Raw genomic sequence first — 13,426 nt, 5'->3', positions numbered from 1 at the left:
GGGGCAGGCGTAGGCCTCCTTCCGTGCCCGCCTTCACCCGCCAAACTTGAGCCAGAAGGGTTGAATCTCTTGTACCTTTCTCAAATATGCCAAGGCAGTTGAGCCAAGGCCAGCCTCCGCCCTCCCCCCCCCCCGAACGAATCCCCAGCAATCAGATCAGCTGAGATTCCTTCTCTGCCATCCCACCATGTTGCCCTCCATTCTTATACTACCAGAAGGTGTTTCCACCCACAAAGGCAGAATAACAAGAGTTGGAAGGGACCTTGGAGGTCTTCTAGTCCAGCCCCCTGCTCAAGCAGGAGGCCCTATTCCACGCGAGTGGAAGAGTCCAGCCCCTTTTGAAAAACCTCTGAGCGTTGGGAGCATTCAGAACTTCTGGAGGCAAGCAGTTCCTCTGGTTTATAGTCCTCACTGTTAAGAAGTTTCCCCTTAGTTCTCGAACTTGTTTCTCTCCTTGGTGAGTTTCCACCCGTTGCGTCTTGTTCTGCTCTCAGGTGCTTTGGAAAATAGTTTGACTCCCTCTTCTTTGTGGCAGCCCCTGAGATCTTGGAAGACTGCTATCATGTCTCCCCTAGTCCTTCTTTTCATTAAACTAGACATCCCCAGTTCCTGCAACCGTTCTTCATATATTTTAGCCTCCAGTCCCCCAAATTAATTGTTCTGACTGTCAAGAAATTTCTCCTTTGTTCTAAGTTGCTTCTCTCCTCGATTAGTTTCCACCCATTGCTTCTTGTTCTACCCTCAGGTGCTTTGGAGAATAGCTTGACTCCCTCTTCTTTGGGGAAACCCCTGAGATATTGGAAGACTGCTATCATCTCTCCCCCTGGTCCTTCTTTCTATTAAACTACACATACCCAGTTCCTGCAACCGTTCTTCATATATTTTAGCCTCCAGTCCCCCAAATTAATTGTTCTGACTGTCAAGAAATTTCTCCTTTGTTCTAAGTTGCTTCTCTCCTCGATTAGTTTCCACCCATTGCTTCTTGTTCTACCCTCAGGTGCTTTGGAGAATAGCTTGACTCCCTCTTCTTTGGGGAAACCCCTGAGATATTGGAAGACTGCTATCATGTCTCCCCTGGTCCTTCTCTTCATTAAACTAGCCATTCCCAGTTCCTGCAACCGTTCTCCGTATGTTTTAGTCTCCAGTCCCCTAATCCTCTTTGTTGCTCTTCTCTGCACTCTTTCCAGAGTCTCCACATCTTTTCTACATCGTGGCGACCAAAACTGGATGCAAATATTCCAAGTGTGGCCTTCCCAAGGCCTTATAAAGTGGTATTAACCCTTCACGTGATCTTGATTCTCTCCCTCTGTTGATGCAGCCTAGAACTGTGTTGGCTTTTTTGGCAGCTGCTGCCCACGGCTGGCTCCTATTTAAACGGTTGCCCACTAGGATTCCCCTCTCACAGTTACGGGCATTTGCAAAGCCATGCTGGGTGCCAAAAGGAAGTCCAAGGCCAGACAACTGGGTAGGAAAGAGGGACGAGCAAACGAGGAACGCCCCAATTGTCTCTCACAGCACCGAAAGGTCGTGGCATGACTTGGAGCGGACTTTCAGAGCCACTTTCTGGTTGTTGCGTGCCACCAGCCGGTCCAGGAAACGCCGGACTTTCTTGGTCAGGCTCTCCTTGCGTCTGTAGAGCGACATGCGCCGTTCGTTGGCCTCCTTGCTGTCTTGGCGCAGCCGGATCTGCCGCACGACCCCTTCGAAAAGCTCGGTCACGTTGTGCTGGAGGGCAGCGGACGTCTCGATGAACTTACAGTCGAAAACCACGGCGCAGGCCCGGCCTTCTGCAAGGGAAGAAAGGCCACGGGGTGAGAACCTGCCGGGCAAAAGATGGACGGGTGTCTCTGGCATCTTTTCAAAGCAGCGGCCCGTAAACCGTGGCCATTTTGAGACTTGTGGATTTCAACTCCCAGAGTTCTTCGCCCAGGTCTCCAGAAATGGCAGCTTTAGGAGTTGTGGGCTTCAGCGTCACTGAATTGGCTGGGGGAATTCTGGGAGTTGAAGTCCACAGGTCTTTTTTCTAAAGAGTTTTGTTATTATTTTAGTTACAAAAATAAGCCAGGGGTGGGTTTCAACCGGTTCGCGGCGGTCCCCGCAAACCGGTTGGTCGGCGAACCCGGAAGTAAGTAACTTCCGGGAACGGCGAAGGGCCCACCCGCCCGCCCGCGGTCCTTACCAGTCTTTGAAGGCTTCTGCGTTTCCACGCAGGCGCATGGCACATACAGCGCCTGCGCGATTCTCCGCAAGCAGCTGGATGGCACATACAGCGCCTGCGCGAGTCTTTTTGCCACATCTTTCAAGTTCGTCTTAACCTTATTTCCCTAAGTTTAGTATGATAATACATTGAGCATTTAAACATTCTGGGACTCTCCGTTTTTCTTAATATCGCCTAGTAATAATATATCAACATTAAACATTATTATTATTCTCATCGTACACATACTAACAGTTTTCATCTTATTTATATAATAATATGGAGAAATTGTAAATAGGCTAAAGTAAGTAGAAATTTAGTTAAAGCTCATTTTCTTTCCTCCCCCCCCCATTGGTTATATTATTATAATTATTGTAAATACAAGTATATTACTGTTATAATTATTCGTTTGTTAAGTATGTAAAGATTTGTTATTGATTTTTCTTTGGCTTTCCTTTATTTACAATTACAATAGCAGAGTTGGAAGGGGCCTTGGAGGTCTTCTAGTCCAACCCCCTGCCTAGGCAGGAAATCCTATACCGTTTCAGACAAATGGCTATCCAACATCTTCTTAAAGACTTCCAGTGTTGGGCATTCACAACTTCTGGAGGAAACTTCTGTTCCACTGATTAATTGTTCTCACTGTCAGGAAATTTCTTCTAAGTTGCTTCTCTCTTTGATTAGTTTCCACCCATTGCTTCTTGTCCTACCCTCAGGTGCCTTGGAGAATAGTTTGACTCCCTCTTCTTTGGGGCAACCCCTGAGATATTGGAAGGCTGCTATCATGTCTCCCCTGGTCCTTCTTTCTATTAAACTAGCCATGCCCAGTTCCTGAAATCGTTCTTCATATGTTTTGGTCTCCAGTCTACTAAAGGTAGCTTTTGTGCAATACATTCAATCAGGCCAAAAAAGGAGGGGAAAGAGAGAGAGAGAGGGAGGGAGGGAGGGAGGGAGGGAGGGAGGGAGAGAGAGAGAGAGAGAGAGAGAGAGAGGGAGAGGGAGAGGGAGAGGGAGAGGGAGAGGGAGAGGGAGATAGATAGATAGATAGATAGATAGATAGATAGATAGATAGATAGATAGATAGATAGATAGATAGATAGATAGATAGATAGATAGATGGTGGACCCAAGTGCCAATAATAGGGGCATGTTCCTGCTGGCATCACTACTAGTTCGGGGTGCAAAAAAACTTTCCTCCCCACGGGTGCACATTTGCACCTAAAAAAGGTCTGTGCACTCGCACATTAGAAAAGGGGGGGGGAATAACATTTTTTCAATGTTCTGCGCAAAACGAGGACCCAAATTGTTGGGGGGCAAGAGGCTGACTTTGCAAACTGCTTAGAGAAGGCTAGAAAGCTCTGTGAAGTGGCGTATACGTCTAAGGGCTATTGCTATCCCTGCATACATAAGGGCTGTCCATCAAGTGCATAACACCAGACGTGGGAAGGGGAAATCAGGAAACTGTTGGCTCCCTGATTATGGCCGTGCAGGGGACTTCTCTGCAGAAAACAGTTTTGTTTGGAAGAGTTGGCGGTAGAAGGCCGCCAGGCCGCCAACGAAGTCAAGAACTGTCAAAGCTGATTCCAGCCAGAGCATCCAGAAACTCCCAAGAAGCAGCGCGAGATCGGAAGGCGTGGAGAGGCCGCCTGGCCAGAGGAGAGAGCAGAAGCAGGAGGCCCTTACAGAATAAGGGTTACAGACCCTTACAGAATAACAAGAGTTGGAAGGGACCTTGGAGGTCTTCTAGTCCAGCCCTCTGCTCAAGCAGGAGACCCTTACAGAATGACAGAATAACAAGAGTTGGAAGGGACCTTGGAGGTCTTCTAGTCCAACCCCCTGCTCAAGCAGGAAACATTATGCCATTTATTTAGGACTTCCTTTCTTCCTCCATGTTTCTTCCTTCCTTCCTCTCTCTTCCTTCTTTTCCTTCCTTCCTTTCCCTCTTTCCTCCCTTCCCTTTTCCTTTTCTTCCACCTTTCCATCCTTCCTCCCTGTTTCTTCCTTCCTCTCTTCCTCCCTTCCTTCCTTTCCTTCCTTTTCCTTTCCTTCCACCCTTTCCTCCTTTCCTTCCTTCTTCTGTTTCTTCCTTCCTCTCTTCCTTCCTTCCTTTCTTTTCTTCCTTCCTTTTCTTCCTTCCTTCCCTTCCTTTTCCTTCCTTCCTTTCCTTCTTTCCTCCCTGTTTCTTCCTTCCTCTCTTCCTTCCCCTCCTTTTCCTTTTCTTCCACCCTTTCTTCCTTTCCTTCCTTCCTCCATGTTTCTTTCTTCCTCTCTTCCTTCCTTCCCTTCCTTTTTCTTTTCTTCCACCCTTTCTTCCTTTCCTTCCTTCCTCCATGTTTCTTCCTTCCTCTCTTCCTTCCTTCCCTTCCTTTTTCTTTTCTTCCACCCTTTCTTCCTTTCCTTCCTCCATGTTTCTTCCTTCCTCTCTTCCTTCCTTTCCCTGCTTCTCTTCCTTTCCTTCCTTCCCTTCTCTTTTTCTTTTCTTCTACCCTTCCTTCCTTTCCTTCCTTCCTCCCTATTTCTTCCTTGCTTCCTTCCTCTCTTCTTTCCTTCCTTCCTTCCTTTCTTTCCACCCTTCCTTCCTGTCTTCCTTCCTACCTGATTTTCTTTCATTTTCTTTCCTTTCCTTTCTCCCTGTTTCTTTCTCTCCCTTTCTCTCTCTCTCTCTCTTTCTTTCTTTCTTTCCCTCTCTCTTTCTCTCTTTCCTCCCTCCCCCTGAAGAAGCATCTCTGCTGAGAATCAAAACATTTCTAAGAAAGTCCAGTTTCCTTTTGGAAAAGCACTTCTGGGACCCCCGTGACCTGAAGGACAGAGACCCCCCCCCCATGGCCCCTCAAAACCTGGCTGTGCCGGCAGGCCTGGGGTTGATGAGTTCCCCTCCCCTCTCGACTTGTATGGCTGTATGACTCTTGTGTATTTTAATTACGTGTATTGTGTTTGTATCCCCTTTTCCCCTTTCGAGTTGTTCGCTGCCCTGAGTCCCTCCCGGAGAAGGGCAGCATACAAATAAACTAAATCAATCAATCAATCAATCAAGACCCAGCTTAAGTCCTTCTCAGACGCACCTTCCACCGAGATCTCTCGCGAGCGCACCAGGTCGGTCTTGTTCCCCACCAGGATGATGGGCAGGTCCTCCGCCTGCCGCGTCCTCCGAAGTTGGATGCGCAGCTCCGAAGCGCTCTCGAAGCTGCCCCTGTCGGTGATGGAGTAGACAATCACATAGGCGTCGCCCACCTGCATGCAGTGGTTGTGCAGCCCGTTGTCGTCTTCCGACAGCTGCAAGAAGAGGGGACGAGAGAGCGGTGCTCGCGAGAGGGGAAGGGTCTCCTTTGCCCTCCGCCCCGCCCAGAACCACGCCTAGCGTCGTGAGCCAAAAGTGAGGGGAATGAATCTTGGCCTCCTTTTCTTGCTAGCGGTGGTGCAGTGGCCTCACAATCTGGGGGCTGTGAGTTCGATCCTAGGTAGAGGCAGATATTTCTCTCTCTGAGAATATATCAACTAAATGTAACTCCGTACTGGTGACAGGAAGAGCAATGGGCCAGTAACGGGTATGTCAGTTCCATTCAGTTGCCCAGACTCCACCCTGATGCAAGGGATTATGGGGTCATTAAAAAAGGAGGAGTAGGATGAACCTTTTCTTGCTAGCACAAAGTACAGGTAGCCCGCAAGTCACCCGCTTTGGTTCAGTGACCGTTCGGAGTTACAACGGCCCTGGAAAAGGGGGACTATGGCTGTTTTTAACACTCACGACCACGGCAGCATTCCCACGCTCACGTGATCAAAATTCAGCCGCCTGGCAGCGAGCTCATATTTACGACGAGTACCTGTGTCCCATCACACAGGTGATGCGTTTGTGCAGGCTGCCAGGTGAGGAGAGGACCAAAATATACCCGTCACTTGATCACCTGAGCACAGGGGATTTCCCAGGAGGCCACTGGCGCCGCTCAACTGAAGCGCTAAGAATTCATTTCTTTCCTGCCGAGAAAGATGCAGGCTTCCTTACCTGTGTGAAAAAGGTAACTCTCCTGGGCCAGATCACTTGCACCTACCCTCTTTTCAGCTTCCCAAGTGTCAATCACCACCAGCGTGGTCTCCTCCCCGTCCACGGACAGGGTGCGCTCAAAGGTGTCATCTGGAAGAAAGCGAACACAGAACCGGGTGCAAGAGTGATTAATCACTTCAGAATCGTCTTCTAGACCAGTGGTTCCCAAACTTGGCAACTTTAAGACTTGTGGACTTCAACTCCCAGAATTCTCCAGCCAGCTCTGCTGGCTGGAGAATTCTGGGAATTGAAGTCCACAAGTCTTAAAGTTGCCAAGTTTGGGAACCACTGTTATAGACACATAAATCTCTCTCTCTCTCTCCCTCCCTCCCTCCCTCTCTCTCTCCCTCCCTCCCTCCCTCCCTCTGTGTGTGTGTGTGTGTGTGTTACAGCATAACTCTGGAACTCCTTGAGCAATTTCAACCAAACACAGATGACTTGCCCTCTGGAAACAAATACTGTGGGTGGTAAGACACCCCTGACACCCTTCTGGGTGTGTGTTCTGTTAAGATACAGCCTGTTGTGCCGTAAAATGGCTTCTACTGTACAGCGCAGTGGAGTTCCCATGGTAATGGCTTCATAGTACTCCACAAGGGGGCTCCCTCTGGTAAGAGGGAAAAACCCAATGTTAGAAAGTACTGTTGGTCCGGACATTTTCCCCCTATAAATAAATATCCACTACTGGTTTTACTACCAGTTCTCTGGAAATGGAGGGTGGGGCGTGCTGAGAAAGAAAGAAAGAAAAAAGAAGGAAGGAAGGAAGGAAGGAAGGAAGGAAGGAAGGAAGGAAGGAAGGAAGAAGAGCAGCAGCCAAAAAAGCTAATATGATCCTTGGCTGTATAAAGCGAGGGAGGGAAGAGAGAAAGAAAAAAAAGGATGGAAGGAAGGAAGTAAAGAAAGAAAGAGAAAGAAAGAAAGAAAGAAAGAAAGAAAGAAAGAAAGAAAGAAAGAAGAGCAGCAGCCGAAAAAGCTAATATGATCCTTGGTTGTATAAAGAGAGGGAGGGAAGAGAGAAAGAAAGAAAAAGGAAGGAAGGAAAGAAAGAAAGAGAAAGAAAGAAAGAAAGAAAGAAAGAAAGAAAGAAAGAAAGAAAGAAAGAAAGAAAGAAAGAAAGAAAGAAAGAAAAAAGAAAGGCTAATATGATCCTTGGTTGTATAAAGCGAGGGAGGGAAGAGAGAAAGAAAAAAAAGGATGGAAGGAAGGAAGTAAAGAAAGAAAGAGAAAGAAAGAAAGAAAGAAAGAAAGAAAGAAAGAAAGAAAGAAAGAAAGAAAGAAAGAAAGAAGAGCAACAGCCAAAAAAGCTAATATGATCCTTGGTTGTATAAACAGAGGGAGGGAAGGGAGAAAGAAAGAAAAAGAAAGGAAGGAAGGAAGGAAGGAAGGAAGGGGGGAGGGAGGGAAAAAGGAGGGGAAGCAAGGACTACAACAAACCTGGCACTAGACGCAGCTTCAGAGGATAATCCAGGGCTGGAAGGCACCTGGAGGTCATCTAGTCCAACCCTGCTCCAGCAGGACATTGTTCAAGTCAGTTTCTTTGGATTCCCCCAGTCACACGACTACACAGCCACGCCCACCCAGTCACAGGAGCCCCCCCCCTAAGCCACGCCCCACACCGAACCGGTAGAGAAAAAATGGGAGATTTCACCTCTCTGCTGCTCCAGGGAGTCCCTTTCTTGAACCCCGGCAAACAGGCTCACCAGGCTGCTCTTGCCCACCCCGGGGTCGCCGAGCAGCACCACGCGGTAGAGGGAGCCACAGGATTCCTCCGAGCTGGAGGATTCGCACCGCCAGCTCTTGCAGGGCTCCGGCTGGCGGGCTCGCAGGGGTTGGCAGGATAAGGAGTGCCCCAACTGGGGGTGGCCGAGCTCAGCCTGTCTGCTCCTGGGGTTCGGCTTCTCTCGGTGGGACGTCGGGAGGGGGGTGCTGGCCCGTCGCTGGCAGGGACCTCCGGGGCTCCCCCGCTGGAAGTTCAGCGTCATCTTCTGCCCGGGAGGACCGGCCCACGGTTAGCTCGGCTGCTCCGGCCACAGAGGGGGTCCACCTCTCCTGCGAAGGCCCTGAATTCAGGACGGGAAACGACGGGTGGAAAACTCATCCGGGAGAGGAGCAGCCTGGGATTCAGGAGGAATTTCCTAGCAGTGAGGACAATTCACCCGTGGAACTGCTTGCCACAAGAAGAAGTGGGTGCTCCAACCCTGGAGGTTTTCAAGAAGAGATTGGAGAACCATTTGCCTGAAATGTTATAGAACAGGGATGGCTAACCTTCTTTTTTTTAAAGATTTTTTTTTTATTTTTAAACAAACAAACCCAAACATAAAACATAAAACTATCTTCCATCAAGCGTGTCGGTTGGTTACAAAACTTTTGTGCATCCCTTCCATATTCCTCACTTACAATTTATATAAAGTCTCATATTATCAATCTAGTGTGTAGATAGATAGAGATAGAGATAGAGAGAGAGAGAGAGAGAGAGAGAGAGAGAGAGAGAGAGAGAGAGAGAAGGGGGGGATATAATAGATATAGATATAGATAGATAGATAGATAGATAGATAGATAGATAGATAGATAGATAGATAGATGATAGATAGATAGATATAGATAGATAGATAGATAGATAGATAGATAGATAGAGATAGATAGATAGATAGATAGAGATAGATAGAGATAGATAAGAGATAGATAGATAGAGATAGATAGATAGATAGATAGAGTTATAGATATATATATATATAGAGAGAGAGAGAGATAGAGAGAGAGATAGATAGAGATAGATAGAGAGAGAGAGAGATAGAGATAGATAGATATATAAATAGATAGATATAGAGAGAGAGATAGAGAGATATAGATAGATAGATAGATATAGATAGATAGATAGATAGATAGATAGATAGATAGATAGATAGATAGAGATATAGATAGATATAGATATAGATAATTTATTTAGCTATAACTATTATTACTTCATTTTATGTGAGATATTCTAAATTTTGAATTAATTTATATTACGACGTTTCATTACATCATCCTAAATCCATCCAATAGTAGTACATCTTTATATTATATTCTGTATCATTCCATTATCCTTGTCTCCAGCATATTTCATTTCCATACTTTTTTGTCTTAACCATTGATAAAATAAATACTTTATCAATGGTTAAGACAAAAAAGTATGGAAATGAAATATGCGAGAGACAAGGATAATGGAGTGATACAGAATATAATATAATCTTCTTCTTCTCTGATTTCAAAGGTCAATTTGCTCATTTCGGCACATCCCATTCTTTCCTGAACGACTTCCTCCTGCGTTGTTATTTTCTGGTTTTCCCAGTTTTTTACAAATACTATTCCAGCTGCTGTTAACACATCTGCAATCCAGTAATTCAATTCTCTACTGTTACGTTTCCGGTTAAAATCCCCCATAAAAATATCTCTGGTTTAAAGTTTTATGTGTTTTTCTAACATTTTTTCCCCAACCATGTGTGAAAGGGATGGCTAACGTTTTTGTTGTCACATGCCGAAAGCAGGTAATGTGTTACAGCACGCGCATGTCCCTGCACCCATAATGCAATGTGCATGCGACCCCCTCCACCCCCCACCCCCCCATGCGCATGCAAACATGAACCCTCCCCCCACGCACCCTCTTTGCCCTCCAAGGTCTCCCTGTAGCCTCTTGAGCGCAAAAATGGGCCACGGGGGGGGGGGGGAGACTTGAAAATCAGCTGGTCGGTGGGAGGCACCTCTGGAAAAACTGACTTACAGCCATGTTTCAACTTACAACCATTGCAGCATTCCCCCCCCCCCACAGCCATGTGTCCAAAATTCGGCCGACATTCGGCCGTCCGAATGTCTAACTTGGCATGTATTCACACAGCGTCCGGAGATCCCGGGATCCTCCATTGTTGCAACCTTCCAATGAACAAAATCAAGGGGGAAACCCGGATCCACTCAACGACCGCATGACCAACGGCGCAACGGCAGCAATTCACTTAATAACGGTGGGAAGAGAGGTGGTAAAATAGGGCAGAGCTCCTGCCTCGCTTAGCGACGGAAATTTTGGGGGCTCCCCTTGTGGTTGAGGTTCCAGCTGGTTCATGCATTTTTAAATTTATTTGCCAGGTTAGACAAAGGTGACAATTTTTTCTTGTAAAGGTGACAATTTTTTCTTGTGTCGGCCGCTCCCTCCCACAACGCACAACTCCGTGTCACCATGACACCCGGAGGGGTTACGCTGCATGAAACGACGCCTGTGTCTTTTCTCCCCTCCAAATTCAGCTCCCGCTGAAAGCAAAATCTTGAATTTCTTGCACTGATCTCAGAAAACAGACGGGATATAACTTCCTTTAGGCTCCTTCCTTCCAATTCCTTATGACAACCATTACATGACTCACGGATTCCTTTATGCTTTTTTAGAAGGGAATTAGAATGGACTAGAGCTGGAAGGGACCTCGGAGGTCTTCTAGTCCAGCCCTCTGCTCAAACAGGAGACCCTTACAGAATGACAGAATAACAGAGTTGGAAGGGACCTCGGAGGTCTTCTAGTCCAACCCCCTACTCAAGCAAGTGAGCCTTACAGAATTACAAAATAACAGAGTTGCGAGGGACCTTGGAGGTCTTCTAGTCCAGCCCCCTGCTCAAGCAGGAGGCCTTTACAGAATGACAGAATAACAGAAGAGTTGGAAGGGACCTCTGAGGTCTTCTAGTCCAGCCCTCTGCTCAAGCAGGAGACCTTTACAGAATTACAGAATAACAGAAGAGTTGGAGGGGACCTCGGAGGTCTTCTAGCCCAGCCCTCTGCTCAAGCAGGAGACCCTTACAGAATTACAGAATAACAGAGTTGGAAGGGACCTCGGAGGTCTTCTAGTCCAACCCCCTACTCAAGCAAGTGAGCCTTACAGAATTACAAAATAACAGAGTTGCGAGGGACCTTGGAGGTCTTCTAGTCAAGCCCCCTGCTCAAGCAGGAGGCCTTTACAGAATGACAGAATAACAGAAGAGTTGGAAGGGACCTCTGAGGTCTTCTAGTCCAGCCCCTACTCAAGCAAGTGAGCCTTACAGAATTACAGAATAACAGAGTTGTGAGGGACCTTGGAGGCCTTCTAGTCCAGCCCCCTGCTCAAGCAGGAGGCCTTTACAGAATGACAGAATAACAGAAGAGTTGGAAGGGACCTCTGAGGTCTTCTAGTCCAACCCCCTGCTCAGGCTCAGGCAGGAGACCCTACCAATGCAGACAGAGTGAAATAAAAGTATCACCAAGCCCATCGTCCTTTTGCGTCCTTTGGTGAGTTTTCTCTCTGTCTCTCTCTCTCTCTCTCTCTGACTTTCTCTCTTTCTCTCTCTGTCTCTGTATCTCTCCCTCTTTCTCTCTGTGACTCTCTCTCTCTCTCTCTCTCTCCCCCTCCCTCCCTCCCTCTCCGGGTTGCAATCCAGCTCTGGTTTCTTGCCAGGGCACCAGTAACCCAACGCCGGGCAGGCTGGTTTCGCCAGCTCCCAGCTTCCAAAACACGGTTAAAAATTCAAAAAGGGAAGCGGTCTCCGATTGTCTCGCGCGGCATAAAGTTACACGCGCGTTCCGCAACCGCTGACCGCCTCCGACTTGCTTATCGGCCGCCTCCGGGAACCCTGGGCTCTAGTAAGGCTCAGGGGGAAAGAGGCGAAGGTGCACCCGAGCATGTGCAAAGCGCAGCGCCCCGCTTTCCCACGGAGGGTTATTTCCCAAAGGGGCCGCGCGCTCTTCGATTCTGGGAGTCTCTGATCCAGGCGTTTCCAACCTTGGCTACTGTTAAGCCCGGTGGACTTGGAGAAGCCTTAAAAGTTAACAAAGAACAGAGTAGGAAGGGGACCTTATAGGTCATCTAGTCCAACCCCCAGCCCAAGCTGGAGATCCTACACTATCTCTGACAGAGGGCGGTCCAGTCTCTTCTTGAAAGCCTCCAGGGACGAAGCTCCCACGACTTCTCTTCCATGGGTTGGTGGTTCTTCCAAAACTGCCAAACTTAGAGACCCCCGTTCTACTCTCTTCACTGGGGGTCCCGAATTCTTCCACCTCCCCAGAAACCTCGCTAAAAGTGAGTCACGGGTGTGAAAGCTTTCCAGGGCACTTTGCATGGCCTCGGGGTCCTCTCGCCTGCATTTGGGGGGGGGGGAAAGGGGGGGCTCTAAAAGTCACGGGAGGGGCTCCCACTGGAGCGGGGGGGGAAGTCGTGCGCTACTCCACCTACTCCGGTGGCCGAGACCCCCCCCCCCACGAGCCACTTTCCAAAGTTTGGGGGGTGGGAGGGAAGCTGGCCGCGCCAGTCCCTGGCTTACCAGCTGGACGGGTCTCTCCCCGGGGGTCTTCCGACCGTCCCTCCAACTTTGAGCGCGGTGTAGCCCGTCCGGTTTCATGGCGCAGCGGGGCAGGGCAGGCGGGGATCTTTTAAGCGGAGCGGAGGCGCCCCCGCCCCGTCGCAGCTGCGGGCGGGACACACGCCCTGCGGCCCAAATAGACCCCCCCCCCGCTCCTTCCCTTCCTCCCCCTCCCCGCCGCCGCCCTTCCCAAAGAGGGCGAGAAGGGCGCAGCCAGACTGCTGGGCAAGGGGTCTCCAGGGGGGAAGCCGAACCCTGCAGGGCTGGGGGCTGCGGGGGGCCCTAGAACTGCGAACGGATGCCTTGCGGGCACAAGTCTGGGTACCAGCCTCGTCTGCCATGGAGAAGACCCAGGTTGGCACTGGTTTCAGCTGCCTCCACTCGGAGCTGCCAAGCTGGTTTTCCTTAAGACACTCCCATTCCTTTCGGAAGGGGGAATAACAGAACCGAATAAGGAAGTTGGAGGGGACCTTAGAGGTCTTCTAGTCCAACCCCCTGCTCAAGCAGGAGACCCTATGCCATTCCAGACAAATGGATTGCCAGTCTCTTCTTCAAAGCCTCCAGTGATGAAGCACCGGCAACTTCTGGTGGCAAGCAGTCCCACTGGCTAATTGTCCTCACTGTTAGGAAGTTTCTCCTTAATTCCAAGTTGCTTCTCTCCTTGATTAGTTTCCATCCGTTGCTTCTTGTCCTGCTTGTATCTTTACAATTCATATTGTTTTGTTTTCTAGTATGATTTGATTGTTTATTAGTAACCTATGACTATCACTAAGTGTTGTATTTTATGATTCTTGATGAATGTATTGTTTTATTTTTATGTACCCTGAGAGCGTCTGCACCAAAGAC

At 48.6% G+C, this 13,426-nt stretch overlaps 1 protein-coding gene across 2 annotated transcripts; it reads right to left on the bottom strand.

Annotated features, from left to right (window-relative positions):
* Positions 1-997: 997 nt before the first annotated feature.
* On the bottom strand, positions 998-12,660 carry REM1 (RRAD and GEM like GTPase 1). 2 transcript variants are annotated; one of them, XM_087720659.1, is made up of 5 exons: positions 12,542-12,660; positions 7,881-8,467; positions 6,243-6,325; positions 5,259-5,469; positions 998-1,787 (listed from the first exon to the last, which is right to left on the bottom strand). In XM_087720659.1, the coding sequence occupies exons 2-5, from the start codon at positions 8,212-8,214 to the stop codon at positions 1,510-1,512; spliced, it is 906 nt and encodes a 301-aa protein (XP_087576785.1). In that variant the 5' UTR covers positions 8,215-8,467; positions 12,542-12,660; the 3' UTR covers positions 998-1,509. The 2 variants fall into 2 exon arrangements, with proteins under 2 accessions (XP_087576785.1, XP_087576786.1); XM_087720660.1 differs by having other exon boundaries at positions 7,881-8,430; positions 12,542-12,619.
* Between the last annotated feature and the right edge of the window lie 766 nt (positions 12,661-13,426).

This window comes from Thamnophis sirtalis, unplaced genomic scaffold (genome assembly GCF_051295495.1).
Source record: "Thamnophis sirtalis isolate CommonGarterSnake01/CBP01778 unplaced genomic scaffold, rThaSir2_p1.2 scaffold_7, whole genome shotgun sequence".
NCBI classification, from domain to species: Eukaryota; Metazoa; Chordata; class Lepidosauria; order Squamata; family Natricidae; genus Thamnophis; species Thamnophis sirtalis.
The sequence above is the reverse complement of the archived record's forward strand: the minus strand, read 5'-3'. Positions and strand labels throughout refer to the sequence as shown.